This window comes from Microtus pennsylvanicus, chromosome 2 (genome assembly GCF_037038515.1).
Source record: "Microtus pennsylvanicus isolate mMicPen1 chromosome 2, mMicPen1.hap1, whole genome shotgun sequence".
Classification (NCBI taxonomy): domain Eukaryota; kingdom Metazoa; phylum Chordata; class Mammalia; order Rodentia; family Cricetidae; genus Microtus; species Microtus pennsylvanicus.
Genome location: NC_134580.1, coordinates 83,683,665 through 83,702,181, shown reverse-complemented (window position 1 = coordinate 83,702,181; position 18,517 = coordinate 83,683,665). Strand labels below are relative to the sequence as shown.

At 36.6% G+C, this 18,517-nt stretch overlaps 1 protein-coding gene and 1 pseudogene across 1 annotated transcript in view; both read right to left on the bottom strand.

Annotated features, from left to right (window-relative positions):
• The window catches only part of Ccdc73 (coiled-coil domain containing 73), a 125,400-nt gene that overhangs the window by 67,170 nt on the left and 39,713 nt on the right, over positions 1–18,517 (bottom strand). The window contains exons 6-8 of the mRNA XM_075961628.1: positions 12,343–12,381; positions 8,973–9,108; positions 8,695–8,774 (exon numbers count right to left, since the gene is read on the bottom strand). Of these exons, the coding sequence (XP_075817743.1) occupies positions 8,695–8,774; positions 8,973–9,108; positions 12,343–12,381 (255 nt within the window). The remainder of the gene's footprint in view (positions 1–8,694; positions 8,775–8,972; positions 9,109–12,342; positions 12,382–18,517) is intronic.
• Positions 749–8,288, bottom strand: LOC142845225 (complement component 1 Q subcomponent-binding protein, mitochondrial-like; annotated as a pseudogene).

Sequence of the window (18,517 nt, the reverse complement as noted above, 5' to 3'; positions counted from 1 at the left end):
AAAATACAAACTTATTTGAAAGGAGGCAGCGTAACTAAGAATGTAGTTAGGGAAAAGTGTTTGTTTCCCTATTCCTCTAAAGTAATTGCCTAGAAGAATGCTTCCCAAGGGTTAGCACACAGAGGCTGATAAGAGGTGTGGTCCATGAAGAGCAAGATACACCTGTATCTGGCAGCAGAACTTGACAGCACTACCCAAGCAGTACCAGTTATAGACCTAAGAGGTAAAAAATTGAAGGGGTCATGGTGTCTAGATCCCTGATTCCAGAGAGTGTTGAAGCCAGGCAGGGTCAGAGTCCCTGCAAAGAAATCTTTTTTTTGGGGGGGTGTCTTTTGGGGGGGGTTGTTTGTTTGCTTTTCGAGACAGGGTTTCTGTGTAGCTTTGGAGCCTATCCTGGAACTAGCTCTTGTAGACCATGCTGGTCTCTTCCTCCCCAACTGCTGGAACTAAAGGTGTGTGCTACCACTGCCCGGCTCTGCAAAGATATTTTTTTTTTTTTGGAGTAGATAGCATTAATTTTATTATCCATCATTATATTATACAAAAATTGACAAATAATAGATTTGTACAGGAGAAAAATATCCAAATGAAGAGTAAATGGAAGCGTTAACAGAAATAACTTAAACTTGCTTCTTTCCTCCCATATTAGGATAACAGCCATTTCAAAGTATGATTCTGACATCAAGGTAGCTTTTGTTCACTGGTCAAAGCTTGCCATTTAAATTAAAGCCCTCAGTCTCTGACAGTTCTACTGGCTCTTGACAAAACTTCTGAGGTCCTCAAGAAAGGTGATAAATTCTTGGTGCTCTAGGACTATACTGAGCTCCACCAACTCATCTGTAAAAGTGTTGTCTGCCCCTAGGTCCATAAGGAAATCTATCAGGTGGTCACACAAGGCCCAATCCAGGGAATCTGTGTTGATTCGGAATCACCAGTGCTGTGGGACAATGGTCTGTACCCTGTCAATTGTATTTTAAATAAACACTGATTGGCCAGTAGCCAAGCAGAAAGTAGAGACAGAACAAAGAGAACAGGAGAATTCTGGGAAAAGAAAAAAATCAGTTGTCACCCAGACACAGAGGAAGCAAGATATGACTGCCTCACCAAAAAGGGTATTAAGCCACTTGGCTGACACAGACAAGAATTACGAGATAATTTAAGTTATGAGAGTAATAAGAAGCCTGAGTTACTAGACCAAGCAGTTTATGATTAACATAACATAAAAGGGGAGATGTAGGGATAAGTCCCGCCCCTTAGGGGGCGTGTTCGCCTCGGGCTAATGTTTACCTATAAATCTGGAAAGTGTGCTCGCAGCCCTTGCTTCTGCTTCCCTGGTCTCTGCAGGAACGGTGGTTCTGTAAGTCTATTTACCCATTAAAGCTGTATATATTTTTACAATCTGTCTGCATTCATTTACACCGTTACATTTTGGAGTCCAACATCAGGCTATTTTGCCCCCGCCCCGGCATGGGGGGCACAAGCTCAATCTTTCCCAGCCTTTGCGAGCAAGATTAGCTACCCGAGCTCAGGAAGCGCGATTGGACTCAAGCGCATAGCCCCCTAGCTAACACAGCACGCTCGCGGGTGCCGTTTTTTTAGTTCGTGACTCGGGCCCCAGTGCCGAGTCCGAGATACACTCAGCCTTCAGGCCCATAATATCCAGAGAGGCAGGCGGGTCTCTGGGAGTTCAAGGCCAGCCAGGCCATGGTGACTCACGCCTTTAATCCCAGCACTCAGGAGGCAGAGGCAGGCAGATCTCTGGGAGTTCGAGGCCAGCCAGGCGGTGGTGGCGCACGCCTTTAATCCCAGCACTAGGGAGGCAGAGACAGGTGGATCTCTGTGAGTTCGAGGCCAGCCTGGTCTACAAGAGCTAGTTCCAGGACAGGCTCCAAAAACACAGAGACCACCACTGGCAGGAACCGGTCATTGCAGGTAAAAAAAATTTTCTTTTATAAATAAAATGTCGGAATACGTTACCATTCAAGAAGTTAACAGTTTTTTTTTTTAAATTGTGTCTCTAAAATGGTTGACTGAGAAACCAATATGGACAAAGCAATGGCCTTTAGCTGAGGAAAAGTTACAGGCTTTAGAACAGCTGGTACAAGAATAACTAGATGCTGGACATATAGAAGAATCTACCAGCCCTTGGAATTCTCCTGTATTTCTGGTTAAGAAAAAATCAGGTAAATGGAGAATGGTGACAGATCTCAGGGCCATCAACAAGGTTATTCAACCTATGGGCCCTCTGCAATCTGGAATTCCTTTGCCCTCTTTATTACTAAAAGGTTGGCCTCTCATAGTTATTGATTTAAAGGATTGTTTTTTCACTATACCTTTGCAAAAAGAAGATAGAGAAAAATTTGCCTTCACAGTGCCTACTTATAACAATTCTCAACCTTCGAGGAGGTACCATTGGGCCGTCCTCCCACAGGGTATGTTAAATAGCCCCTCCCTGTGCCAATATTTTGTGAGCCAACCATTACAAATAATACGCAAGAAATTTCCCAAATCTATAGTATACCATTACATGGACGACATTTTGTTATCCGATTCAAACATAGATACCTTGAACAGACTGTTTGAAGAAATACAGATACTTTTACCTAAATGGGGATTGCAAATTGCTCCTGAAAAGATTCAGAAGGGAGATTCTGTTAATTATTTAGGTTATAGAATAGGTTTGCAAAAAATTAAGACACAAAAGGCACAAATTCGAAGAGATTGCCTACGGACTCTTAATGACCTTCAAAGACTGTTAGGAGACATTTCCAGTCTACGACCAGCTATTGGAATAACACCTGATCTAATAATTCATTTGAACAAAACCTTGGATGGTGATAAAGATTTAAACAGTCCCAGAGAATTAACAGCTGAAGCAGAAAAGGAACTGACAATGATTGAGGAGAAATTACAACAGGCACATGTGGACAAAGTGAATCCAGAGCTCGATTGTATTCTCGTCATATTACCATCAAAAATTTCTCCTACAGGAATTTAAATGCAGAGAGATGATATTATCTTGGAATGGATCTTTTTACCACATACACCAAGTTACGAAACTGAAAACTTATGTGGAAAAAGTCTCTGAGTTAACTATAAAAGGCAAGCTGAGACTTCGTCAACTAGCAGGCATAGACCCAGCAGAAATTATAGTGCCTTTCACTGCTGATGAACTAAAGAAATTATGGGAAGATAATGAACCATGGCAAAGAGCTTGTGCTAATTTTTTGGGAGGCATTAATAACAACTATCCAAAAAGCATGCTGCTTAACTTCATAAAGAGAACTTCTTGGATCCTTCCTCGAATCGTCCGTGATGCTCCAATAACTGGAGCCCGTACATTCTATACTGATGCCAATAAATCAGGGAAGGCAGGTTACAAATCAGAAGACTTGGGTAAGGTGGAACAAAGTCCTTATGATTCTGTCCAGAAGGCAGAATTATATGCCATTCTTATGGTACTAAGAGATTTTAAAGAACCTATTAATATAGTTACTGATTCACAATATGCAGAAAGAGTTATTTTACATATTGAAACTGCTGAATTTATACCTGATGATACAGAACTAACCTCATTGTTTATTCAGGTTCAAGATTTGATCAGGAACAGGCTTTGCCCTATGTACATAACACACATCTGATCCCATACGGGTTTGCCAGGTCCTCTGGCACAAGGTAATGCAGAAATTGATCAATTATTGATTGGTAGTGTGCTACAAGCCTCTGAATTTCATAAAAAACATCATGTTAATAGCAAAGGTTTGAAGAAAGAGTTTTCTCTTACATGGCAACAAGCTAAGGAGATTGTAAAGAAATGCCCTATCTGCTCTTTCTATAACCAAACGCCACTGCCTGCAGGGGCTAATCCGAAGGGCACCCATAGGAATGAAATCTGGCAGATGGATGTGTTCCACCTTGCAGAATTTGGCATATTAAAATATGTTCATCACACCATTGACACTTATTCAGGCTTTCAGTGGGCAACTGCTTTAAGTTCAGAAAAAGCTGATTCAGTAATCATTCATTTATTAGAAGTCATGGCTATCATGGGTATACCTACACAAATAAAGACGAATAACGGTCCTGCTTATGTCTCTAGGAAAATGAAACAGTTTTTTGATTATTACAATATCAAGCATGTTACAGGTATACCATACAATCCTACAGGTCAAGCAGTCATAGAAAGATCAAATCGAACTATAAAGGATATGTTGAACAAATAGAAAGGGGTAGAAAACACCCCCAGAAATAGGTTACATAATGTTTTGTTAACCTTGAATTTTCTCAACACTAATGAGAAGGGAACAACGGCTACAGAAAGACATTGGATAATGGAAAAGTCTACTGAACTAAATCAACCAGTTTATTTCAAGGATGTGCTGATCTCACAATGGAAGCCAGGAGATGTGCTGCGTTGGGGAAAAGGTTTTGCTCTTATCTCCACAGGTGAGGAAAAATTGTGGATACCGTCAAAATTAATAAAGGTTCGGTTTGAAGAAGAGAAGCCACTTGGAAAAGATAAATAACAATTCATTCACAAGGATGGCGAGCATACTGATGGTAAGAAATACAGATAGGTTGGGGGCAGGGTTCTTTTCTTATCTCCACAGGAAAATACTCATCTTCAAAGAAATTAAAGGACCATAAATATTTAATTACTGATGGATGGACACATTTTGTAAGTATTAATTTTTTTATATATACGTCTTTTTAAACATTTCTTTATAAATATGTAGAGTTGGTTTTGGAGTTGGACTCTGGCTCAGTCCCTCTCCAATTCCAAGCCTGTTAGTAAGAGAAAAACCCAGAGTTTCTGGAGTTTCTGTCTCATGTCAAGAGCCATGATATGGGACAGAAAGAAATATGAGTTTAGAAAACATCTTTGCTTTTCTTCATATCTATCATACTTTTCATTGAATATATCTATCATGCCTTTCATTGAATATATATATGTATGTCTATATATGTCTATATGATTAATGTTTAAGTTTTTCACAATGAACAATGAGTTTTTCCTGAAGTGACATTTGAAGTTTCCAGGAAGAAGATGGGACCCCACAACAACTCTACCTGGTTGATATGACGTCATGATACTGATAGCACTACTACAAGACCTGTTTTGGGTACCAGCTGCACAAGACAATCCCAACTTGGTTAGCTGAAATAGTACACATCTTGTACAACATTCTGGCCAGACCTGCACAAAATACTCAGAGACTATCTGCAATTTCAAAAGACATTGATCTTGAAATTTAACCATCATTTTACTTTCACAGGATCCCCCAGAAAGAACGTCGCCCCCATGACAGCTGCAAGTAATTCTAGAGGACGACGTCCCCTCTCCCAGTAAAGTTTGCCCTTGGGTTTAGGGACATCATTTAGTGGTTGGGAGGTTGGGGGAGAAATTTTATAAGATCAGGGATCATTTTGAAAAAAAAAAGAGGGATGATGGGATAATAGATTTATAATTGTGAGTTACTGTTTTTAGACAAATATATTGGTATCGATTCTTGTATATTGATACAACGTTAAATTATATTGACTATTGTATGCATGCATGTTTCTACCTCTGTTTGAAACATTTTTTATGTATTGACATATATTATATTGATATATATAGTATATATTTACCATATTGCAGTGTACATTTCTACCTCTGATTAAGATACTTATATATTGTTTGTGTATTGATATATATTTACCATATTGCAATGTATATTTGTACAGTGTTTATATTTGGAGGTCATTATCCTCATTTGTTACACAGTTGTTTATTGTCTTAGTCTTTAAGTTAGATAGATATTGAGAATTATATAGATTAATAGTCATCTAAGTTTGTCATTTATAATTAGACTAATCAGGTTCTTAGATATATAGAGATTATATTCAGTATAGATAGATAATCTTCAACCTCTTCAAAGAGCTGTAGAAAATGGCCTTTAATCTAACTCAGAGTTTCATGATAGTGAGACACAATTGCTCCTGGCAATACCGCTCTATTCCCGAGAGAAGGTTGAGCACCAAAGACACTCCACCTGGAGCCTTTCTTTTTGGCAGAACTGGCCTTTGGGCAAAGAAATTCCCATACCTCAACCACTGACAGAGATACAGAGCGTGCATCAATGGATAAAACAGGACTGTCATATCCTGCCAAGACAGGGTAAGATAGTTTTTGAAAAGTTCCTTGCCTTTAATAATGGTATGTCAGTTATGTTAGGCCTTAGCCAAAGTTGTTTGACTCAACATAACAAACGAGACTTTGGGTGATTGCCCAGGTAGTCAGTTGTCTCTGTCAATTGTTGCACATTTTGGATATATCTCGTTTGTTAAGTAATATTTATTCCCTTCTCAGATCTTTGACGGAGTTGAAGATTATATAATTGTAGTTACTCTCTACATTATTTAGACTCCTTGAGATAGAATGTTTAGCAAAACTTTTGTTCTCAATATTGTTTGTTATATTTATTATTTGTTATTATTGTATATAGTTGTATTTGGTTTAGTTCTGTCTTATTTAGACAAAAAGGGGAGATGTAGAGATAAGTCCAGCCCCTTAGGGGGCATGTTCGCCTCGGCCTAATGTTTACCTATAAATCTGGCAAGCGTGCTCGCAGCGCTCGCTTCTGCTTTCCTGGTCTCCGCGGGAACGGTGGTTCTGTAAGTCTATTTACCCATTAAAGCTGTATATATTTTTACAATCTGTCTGCATTCATTTACGCCGTTACACTTTGGGACTGAAAGACTGCAGGACTGGGTGAGACAGAAACCTCAGCCAACAAATGGTGCCCAATGTGTAGACAACTGCATTCACAGAAAACCTGAGAGAGCTTGGGAAGAAATTCTAGAGAAAGGAAGAGATATAAGCACAACTTACTAGGCCAATCAGTTTATGATTAACAGGGACAGAAACCTCAGTCAACACACCAGTAGCCTGAAAGCTAACTTCCTTAATAGAGAAAATATCACTCCCAGCCTCCTCTTCTTGTCTGATCTCATCCTCAGGTAGTGACAATCCAGTACAAGGGTCTTCTTGCATCACTCTTTGTAACTTCCAACCACAAAATTGGGAGTGGATGTCAGTTCCAGCTCCTGTTCTTCAGCCTTCTGCCTTGTGATGGTTCCTCCTCACCATCAAATGTTGGAGGGATGCTGTTGTTAATGTTGAAGGTGATAGTGATCTTTTTTCCAGCAACTTTGCGTAATAATTTAGCCTCTGTCCCATTCACTTCCAGCTCCCAATCTCCAAACGCTCTGGGAAAGGCACTTATGCTTCTGGATTTTCTTCTCTTCCTTAATTTCATCCATCAAGAATGCAACAAAGAGCCGGGTGGTGGTGGCGCATGCCTTTAATCCCAGCACTCGGGAAGCAGAGGCAGACGGATCTCTGTGAGTTTGAGGCCAGGCTGGTCTTCAAGAGCTAGTTCCAGGACAGGCTCCAAAGCCACAGAGAAACCCTGTCTCGAAAATCAAAAAAAAAAAAAAAAAAAGAATTCAACAAAGGCTTTGTCTCCCTCAGTGTGCTGAGCCCCACAGCCTAGCAGGGCACCAGGAGCTGCAGGAGGCCAGAGCGCGGTGCAGCCCGAAAGGCCAGAGGCACAGTTGGGCACAGGCTGCAGTAGTTGCCAGAGTGGCAATGCTGGGCGTAGAAGCACCCAGGACACAGGGCAAGCCTGCAAAGAGATCTTAAGAAGACATTACAGCCAGGCAGTGGTGGCTCACACCTTTAATCCCAGCACTCGGGAGGCAGAGGCAAGCAGAGCTCTGTGAGTTCGAGGCCAGCCTGGGCTACAAGAGCTAGTTCCAGGACAGGATCCAAAGCTACAGAGAAACCCCGTCTTGGGGGTAAAAAGAAGAAGAAATTATTACATCATGCTCTAGGGAGAACCCTAAGTTGCAATGGAGACCCCAGGATCTCAATTTGATTTCAATAAAATCATCTGGGAGACACACCTCTGGCCATGCTTTTGGGGAATTATTTTGATTGGGTTAAATGAAGTGAGAAGACCTGACCACTGTGGGTGGCACCATTCCCTTGTTTAGGATCCTTGATTGTATAAGTAAAGGAAGGGAGCTGAGCAACAGCAAGCATTCTTCATGGTTTGTTTCTCAGTGTAGGTATTATGTGACCAAATGCTTCAAGCTCCTACTTACTTACTACATTGCCTTCCCTACTGTGATTGACTGCAAGTCAATACAAACCCTTTTCCCCTTAAGGCACATCAATAGGTGAATAAACTAAAACATACCATAAACTTCATTAAAGTAGGAACATGTTTTATATTCTTCATAGTTATATTCAGCACCCCATATTACTTAGCACATATATGTTACCTGAAGAAGGAAGGAAGGAAGGAAGGAAGGAAGGAAGGAAGGAAGGAAGGAAGGAAGGAAGGAAGGAAGGAAGGAAGGAGTAAACAAACTAGCTGACACAGTAAATATTTTTACAGGCTATTCCTATTTCCCTAAGAATTACAGGCCATACCTCTGATGATAAATTGAAAAAATAATATTTTTAATAGATGGGAAAACATGCATTATATTTGCTATAATAATAACTAATACTTATGAACTTATATTTTGCTAACTTTTATCAAAAAAATTACTCAACTGTTTTCTTGCAATATTCCATAATATCTTATAAGACCAATTATTTTAGACTATAGGTTTTTTTTTTGCTTAATACATCAATCGTACCTTCTTTAAACTGTCTATTTCAGATTCTTGTTTTTCATTTAAGGTGGAAAGTCTTTTGTTTAACTGTATTGCTTCTTGTACTGTAACATAAAAGATATCAGAAACAGATTATATAAATAAAACAGTCCTAATGCAATGTATAATTCTAACTTAATTTAATTTCCATTAAACTGCCATTTGCTATTACTAGTATCAGGTAAGTTTAATTTGCTAATAATAAGGAAGCCCACTAAATATTCCCTACTGAATATACAAACTTAGATAAAATATCAACGTACCATTTTGTTCTAACTTTACATGATTTTCTCTCACCAATCCAAACTGATTTGTTATTTTAACATAGTATTTTTCAATTTCATTCAGTTGCTTGTGATAATCTTCTTTAGCTAGATGGTGTAAATGGGCCTTTTGTTCCTATTTTCAAGAAAAATTTTGAAGTTATATATAAAATAAACATACACATACATTTACAACAACTTCTGATAGTTGCCCACTGATTTTCATAAGCAAGTCATGTTACATGTATGTATAAAGATACAATGATGATACATAATTTTCAAAAACGAATGACAACGAGTCAGACAGATAACTCAGTATGCAAAAGGCACTTGCCACAAAGCCCAATGAAGTGAGTCCAGGCACTGGGAACCACATAGTGGGAAGAGAGAACCAGCCTCACAAGTTCTCCTCTGACCCAAGTGAGCGCATGCTCCACCACACCCCATCCTCACACACGAAGCAGGAATGTAATAAAAAATGGAATGATAGAGACCAAGAACAATACTTTGCAATGGCAGAAAGACAATATAACATCATAGAAAATATACTAAAATTGGAGACATAATTGGTAAAATTTGAATCCTACTGACAAAGATTAATACTACAAATTAATACAAATTTATATCCACTTAGGTCACTACTATTATCAATTACTAAGCAACAGAAAATAATGGACCATATTTAAATACCATTAATTTCTCACAAGAGAATTACACTAATTCTTACCAGATATGCAAAAATATAACCCAGTTTAACTGGAATCTAATGGAACATTTTCAAGCCAAGGACATTTTCACTTTCAATCCATACTAATGTAGTCTTTAAGAGTACATTGTCTATTACATATTAATTTATGATTCCACAACAGTCTCCTTAGCCTTTTAGCTAAAAAGCAGTAAGTAAGCAGTCAAAATCTATAAAAGTTAATAAACTTGTTAGTGAAAAATACAAAAGTCTGGAGATTCCTTTCACAGGCACTCCTTATCCATAGAACTCCATGTATATTAAACTCTAATATACTTAGTCCAAAAATCCTTGGCCTGATGCCAAAGTGAAATCCAAGGAAAAGAAATTTCATTGATTTGCATGATAAAATTCTGCTTTTCAGATACTCCAGACTATTCACTGGTCATGATAAATAAATACTATTAAGACTTATAAATTCCATGGACACCTTTAGTTCTCTGTTTGAACCTGTGGGCACAAGGCATGCACACTGTGCACAGACACAAATATATACAGATCAACGATATAAACTGAGACATTTTATTCTGAAAGAAAACGTACTGTCACTCTGAATTTTATCAAAACTTTTAACACTGAAATTTTGAAAGAAGACATCTTTCTTCTCTTTCCTTAAAGGAAAGTAATATACAAAGAGAAGCCAAACATGACTTAAAGGGCACTGGACAAGGTTTTACTACATTAAGCAGACAGTAGTGTACAGTCATAATGGTCATCTGTAACTTTAACTAAGTACACTATTGGCTGCTTGGTTCACTATATACAATAGGATTTTCCTCAGTGATCAAGTTGTAGTAATGGCTAATTTGATATTCCAAATTTACTCTTCAATGTATTTTGTTGCATTATTATTGGTAATGATCATGACTTTTCCAAGGTGAGATAGACAGAAAAGTATTTTGATCTGTGATGTGTTAGTTTCTGTAGGGGCATATCTCCACCTTTACAATCCACCTTTACAGGGAAGTCAGTTTCATGAACTCCCTGTAGAATGGCATTTGTTAGGAGTTAAATGTTCACCTCTATGGAGTCATGGACATCTTTAAAATTTCTCAATACTATTTTTAAGTTATTCATTTTAGGATACTCTGCTGTTCTACAAGTTCTGTCTGGAAAATATTAGAATGTCTATCCTGTTTCCTGACTATTTGCCATATTGCTAAATAGTATAGAAGATAATGTTCTACTTTCATAAAATAAGAATAACATTGAATAAAGAAAGTGTCATGAGAATTATATAAGAATAGAATAATAAATTAAAAATTATATGGCATATATATTGTTTAAAAATATGGTTTTTAACTTTTATATAAGAATATTGTCCATGAATGGGCAAAAATATCAATATATCAATATATAAGATAATTTTAAAGAAAACTGATATAATGCTTTCAATTGTCAGGAAAAAATATAATTTATCATTCATATTCTAACAAAAAAACTTGGAGATATTTCTGTGGGTTTTTTTAAAAGATTATGAGTATCTGTTCAATGAAATTTTAAACTGGAATAAAGTAAAATACATTTTATGTGGCCTTTGATCCTTCACTGTAGCCTTATCTCCCAGATCAAAGGGCACATTATTCAATTTCTCTATATTTTGTGTAAAACCACTGTAGCGTTGAGGATGACTTTCAGCACAAATGTCATGGTACTTACAGCTAAAGTGGAATATAGTTTTTCAGCTTCTTAATTAAAATCACAGTTTAAAATAGTCTGACAATATCATCTTTATTCTCTCCAGTTGAATAGCAACAGAATTTTCACATCTTCTATTCAATCAAGCCTAACAATCATCCTATTATTTTTAACACCTCAAATAATTTCAAGAAGCAAAATATTTAAAATGGTATTCAATGTTACAGCAACAGTCTCTATTTCTTATCTATGTGATAGCCAAAATATAGCCAAAAATTAATTTCACTTGCTTTACAGTTTATTCCAAAGAATGAGATTGTAATAGCATAAGCCCACCCAAGAAGCCTTCTGAAGATTTAAGTAGATACAGTGAGAATTCTGTTTAATTAAAACCACAAAAAACTCAATAACAACAGCAACAAAAATCTCTTCCTTAAATATGAGGGAGAGTAATAAAAAATAAGTATTTTATGAAATGTTATTCTGTAAAGTAAATATTAATTTTATATGCATAGAAATAAAAAGCAAATACCTGAACAATAATAAGTACCATACCATAAATTATCATGAATGTACAACAACAAAGGATGAACATCGCCACGTATTTTATTTATTTGTAATATGTAAGCATTAAGAAATCTGGCCGGGCAGTGGTGGTGCACACCTTTATTCCCAGCACTCTAGAGACAGAGGCAGGTGGATCTCTGTGAGTTTGAGGCCAGCCTGGTCTACAAGAACTAGTCCCAGGACAGGCACCACAGCTACACAGAGAAACCCTGTCTCAAAAAAAAATCTACAAATAAATTTGCAAAATTGATCTAAGTTATAATGACTTTGAAATTGTGGCAGGCCTTTAAACTGTAACAATACCCAGTATCAATTTTCTAGATTTTTTTTTTACTAAAAGTCACAGTTATATTACAGGATTACTATGAATCTTGTGTTCTAATCCAAGTGGTAAAAATATATATTATGCAATTTTCTTACCATTTCACTCACTTTCTTCTGTAAAGAATATTGAGAAACCTTGAAAAGAGAAGGAAAATCTATTAGAATTCTTTACTTTAAATTCCTTCTGACATCAAAACTGCATGCTACCAAATGTGGCATTTATCTATTACAACTTTTAGTGATTTTTTTTCAAATTTTTATAGTAACTCTCTTCCTTACAACACTAGTATACTCAAGGCAGTACAGTGTCTTGTGCCTATAATCCCAGCACTCGGAAACACATTTATTGCCTTTGTTCACTATATATTTACAAGAACACTATCACTACATCTGTTCCTGGGATACTGCTTGAATAAGACAGATCCCTGGCCATAAGAGTGTATTTTCTGGTCCAGTAATAGTAGAAAGACAGTGAGTGGTAGGAACTATACCATGTTAAAGAATGGTAACTTCAAGAAACTGCATCTGGTAGAGTTTGATACTTCACACTAGTGTTTGTTGAAGGACATATTAAAGAACAAAGAAACATAGGAATAAAAATTATTTTAAGTAAAAAAAAAATCTCACTACTACTTTAGTGCTTCTGGCTTTAGTGAATTGAACTTTAAAGGAGAGCTAGAGGGTTATGACCGCAAAAGATGTCCCAGTCTGTAGGACTCTTAGAATTTGCAAGGCTATATAAAACATAGTAGCCCAATGTTTAACTTCACCAATTTACCTAATCCCTCTCATGTTTATAGGCTTACCTAGTTTTCAGCTTTTTAACAATGTGAATTATTCTGAAATGTGCTTATATTTGAATTTTGTAGTTAGTCATTTCAGCAGAACAAATTTCAAAAAGTAGAATTTCTAAGGTTTGTTCTTTTTAAAAAAAAATTACAAAGTTACTTTTAATACTTTGGAATAGGAAGGAAGGAGTACAGCTCCTCACTCTCAGGAGTGGTCCAGAGAAAGAGAAGCTACCTGAGGGGAAGCAAGCTGCCGACTCGGGGCCAAAGGAATGCCATCAGTGCTGCCACCTGTGGTCACTACAGGACAAAGCAGGTGTATGGTGAGCCTGGTGCCAGGCACACAGGTGAAGGGCTCAGAACTGCTCGGGTCCCATGTCTTTCTCATTTGCTTCTGCTGCAAGATCTCCAAATTCCCGGGGCTAGTAGAGGATGGTCATTCTGATTCACTGCCTTCAGACAGAGACAGAAGCCCTTCATCTCTGGGCCTTCCCTTAACAAAATGTCGCTCTGCTTTTTCATATTTTTCTTGCAGGCCAGCTCACACTGGATACATTTTTGTTTTTGAAAATTGTCACTTAGTCCTCCAGAATAGCTGACCAGGCTAAACTCTAACCAGCCATGTATGAATTCTCATTTTCTTCAATAACTTTGATTTGTTAAACTTTAAGAAAAATAAAATACTGTTTCACATTCACTATGAAACAAATGCCTTAGCTAGCTGCCATAACCTCAACAGAATAGTTATGTGTATGTCACTTCTTCAGTAAATACTGAGTGCTTGGACCCTGTAAGCAAAGTCCATAAATACAGGTACTGGGGGTAACAACAGTGGACCCAGGAAATGCTTGCCCACTTTTATTCTGAGGAAGATAAGCCATAAGCAATGTACTTAAGTTAAACTACATGGTAAATGTTAAAGAAAAACAATCAGGAAATGTAATTTCATTGCATGGTCGGTAAAGACCCTCCTGAGTCAGCAACTTGTGGTTAAAGTCTTAAGAAAGAAGGAAGAAAATTTCAACAAGTTCACAGCCACACAGTCAATAACCTTATTTTGTATCTTTGTTTCAATGAACTAGAATGCTCATGTGGAAAGAAGGAAGTAAATGGGAAAAATAAACAAAAATGACTTCAGAAATGGCAGAATGCAATCACTGTTAACCTTGTAATTTGTGGTAGGAGTTAGATTTTTGCAAATTCATTAGGGAGCTTCAAGCAAATGTGCTGATTGCTGTTATAAATAATTGCTCTGATTTAAGTTAGTTCAAGGAGTGAACAGAGACAAGGCTGGGAACATATTTTATTGAAACCAGTCAGTCATTTAAACAAATAGTGGAAACATACATTTATTTTGTATGACATTATGACATGATGCTGTCATCTGCAAAGTTACTGCTTGAGAACTGTGTAAATTATACTAAAACTGTCTAATGTTTAAAACTCATTATATATGTATTAAACTATCAAGGAAGTAAAAATTTTTAAGTTATCATAAAAAGATAATATATATTTTAATCAAAAGTATATGTATCTGTTTCTGAATATAGTTGAAACCCAAACTAAGTATAAATATAATAAATACTATATAAATAAAATGTGGCAAATAAAAGATTGAAAATTACTCATGTATCTACAAAGCGGTCCACTTCCACCTGGATAATTAGCACATTTAAATCCTTAGCCCAGACTGGAATACCAGGATGCAACTGCCTAAACACAGTACCTATGAAAACATAAAACCAGTCTTCAACTCTTCTCACTGACAGATAGAACCTCATAAAACTAAAACGTTTCTCCACAGCAAAGGAAACAATTAACTGAATTAAGAGACAACCTACAGAATGAGAGAAAATCTTTGAGATTAATATCTAGTCTATAAAAAGAATTCAAAAAACTAAATAACAAAAAATCAAATAACCCACTCAATAAATATGCTAATAAAATTAACAAAAGTTATCAAAAGATGAAGTACAAATATTAAAAAATGTCCACTCTTGCTAGTTATCAGAAAACACAAATTAAGTGTATATCATCCCACCCAGTCAGAATGACAATCAATCAGAAAACAAGTAATTCCAAGCTTGGTGATGTACACCTTTAATCCAAACACTCAGAAGACAGGGGGAAACAGATCTCTGTGAGTTCAAGACCACCACCTGGTCTACATAGCAAGTTCCAACCTAGTCAGGGTTACACAATGAGACCCTGTCTCAAAAAATAAAAAAGTTCCCAAGGATGTACACAAATATGAACGTTCACATGCTATTGATGTGAATGCAGACTGGAAGTCAGCATCTCCCATAGGACCCAGTACATCAACATATGACAGAGATGCTTGTGCAACAATGTTTACTGCAGCAATCCCATAACAGCTAAGTATGGAATGAATCCAGGTATCCACTAACAGAGGGCTGGGTAAATAAATATGGTATATAATAAAAATGGAATTTTTAGCTAAAAATAAAAAATAAATTATGTGGTTTACAGGAAAATAGGCACAATTAGAGATGATCATATTAAGTAAACTAAAATAACTCTCAGAAAAATAAATATACGTTCTCTCATTTATGGTTCATAGGTTTTATATTTATATAAAATATGTGTATTTATGACATGAAAGTAGATGTGGAACTAGGGGAACAAGAATGAATAACAGGGGAGGGAGGTATGGGTAAGATGGGCTAGTACATGTATATTTGTATGAAAAATATCCTTATGTAGCCCAGTAGTATGTGCAATAAATATTGTCAGTGAGCAGTTCCTAATTGCAAAGACATTCAGTATACCAATACAAAAAACTTTGTTTTTAACTAAAACTTGTTCAAAAATAAAAGTTATTCCATGAAAAACTAAAACCCTAAACATGTATTATAAAGCATTCCCTGCATGTGTACACATCCGATGATCACTAACATATTGAGATTCAGGGAAAAAAAAGGAAGTATCCTAAATGAGTTCTGTAGAAAAGTTACTTGACATAGTTTCAGCAGAAAATGCACTTCCTGTGAAGAGGGGCTAGCAAGTTAAAATTTATGAACCACATCAAACACAAAGACCTCCAAGGGGAAACTCAGCAGGCAGACACTGCAAACAGGAAGACTTGACCATCAATAATTAGAGATAAGAGATAAAAATCTCAACGATATAAAATTATTTTATATGATTAAAGACGTAAAAGACAAAGTAAAAAGCATGAGAAAAGTATAAGACGCTATAAAAAAGGCAGATTTGAAAGTGTACCAAATTGAACTTCCATAAAACAGAAATGCAGTTATAAAATAAAAAACTTAATGGACAAGTTATATGACAAATAAAACATAGTTGAAAAATTAGTGAACTAGAAGATAAATGTAAAGAAACAACATAAAACATAGCAAGCTCACAGAGATAAAGAGAGTGAGAGTACGAAGACACGTAAGGCACACTGAGAAGATGCAAAATGTATCTTCTACGAAAATGGAAAGGAGAAAAGATGAAGATTATTGGGGAAGGTGAAACTTGAAGTCATCACAGTTTGAAAGGTCAAAAGTATTAATTTCACATCACAAAAATATATACCTTGAATTATATAAAATTAGAAGGATGATAAAAATTTGGGTGATAAGAATTATTCTGACTCCATTTAGAGAACTGTAGGTCTCTTTTTCAAGATTTTAAAAATATATATGCAGTTTCATAGCAAAACTGAGAGAAAAGTACAAATATCCCATAGACTCCCTGCTCTTCTCACACAAGAGCAACCTCCCTGACTATTAACACCTCTTTCTCTTCCTCCCTCCCTCCCTCCCTCCCTCCCTCCCTCCCTCCCTCCCTCCCTCCCTCCCTCCCTCCCTCCCTCCCTCCCTTCTCCCTCTCCTCCCCTCCCCTCCCACACACAAATTATGTGCCTGTTACAATTAGTGAGCCTACAATGACACATTATCACTCAAAGTCCACAGATTACAACAGGGTTCACTCATGAACAGTCTATGTGTCTGGACAAGTGGGTAATGATATGTGCCCAGCACTACAGCACCACATACGGTGTTTCCACTATTAACATGCTTCAGTCTCTTTTTTACTCTTTTCCTCTGCTTTTTAACAAAGAATGTTGAATTTTGTAAGAAACAGCCAAATTGTCTCCACAGCTTTTCTGTGATCTAGATTTTGATTATTTCAATTTTAAAGCACAGTGTTATTTTTGACACTTTACTTTGCAATTCCTTCATAGCATATGCTGTGGAAGATCTTTTTATATGAGCACATGTCATCTGTCTGTGTATCTTTGGTAAGGTTTGTGTTAGATCTACAGCATATTTTTTTATTTGAGTTGTTTGTTTTCCTCTTACTAGGTTTAAGGGAAACTTAATGTGATAGAGCAGTCTGCATCTGGAGAGCCTTCTGTGAATACTGTCTTCTCATCTGGAGAGCCTTCTGTGAACACTGTCTTCTCATCTGGAGCTTGTCTTTCACTATGTTGAAAGTCTTTTTGAAAAGCAGAAACTTTTCATTTCCATGAAGCCCAGTTTACCAGTCACTGCATGGATCATTCCTTTGGTCTCATGCCTCAAAAGCCAATGCCAAACCCTCCTAGATTTTTTTCCTACATTGTGTTCTAGAATTGCTATAGTTTTGGTCTCTGATCCATTTTGTTATTTTGTATCAACTGTATGTCTGTGTTTAGAGTCAGTTTTTCACAATGCCAAGTTGTTTCAGTATCATTTATCATTTACTCCAAGACCTTTTGTGTTACATGTCCTCTGTCCTCCTGATGAAAACATCATTCAAATGGCTAAGACCTATTCATGGATCAAAACATACACATAGTCACAGCTCCAAGAATTCTGTTCTCTTTCATCAGAGTGATTGGGTGAGACTTAAGACCATTAAACTTCAATAGTAAAAAGAGCAAATTATTAAATATGCCTTCAGATCTGCAAGAGTCATTAGTATTCTATAGTCTATAAGAACAGTATGAAGTTAGTGAGAAAATAATGAGAGAGAGCTATAGAGGTCATCTATCGCCATAGTCCCTACCCAGTTTAATCACATTCTACCCATCTTCCTCTTCATGCTTCTGGACATTCAATAAAACTGACTCTTCGGGTTCACTCCTTTTATACCGAGTAGATAGTGGACATACTTTATTACTCTATAGAAGTGATCTTGTTGGGAAATAATAATATAGTTCAACTTCTTCATTTTACTTAAAAGAAACCTGAAGTTCAAGAAAAGTGTGTCTTGCCACATTATACAATAAGCCATTAATCCACAAAAACATCAGCAAAGTTATCTAGCCATTTAGACATACTGTTTTGTTAAGGAAAGTCTCTCATTTGAAATCAACTGGGTACCATGATTATACAGAAAGGAAAAATTCAAATAATCTATCACAACAAAAATATTTTCTCTGTTTCTTTCTTTTTGGGGGTATATGGTTTTCTGTTTCTATTTGTTTTGGAATTAGGTGATTAGAAGCCCTTGACTATGAGTTCCACAAT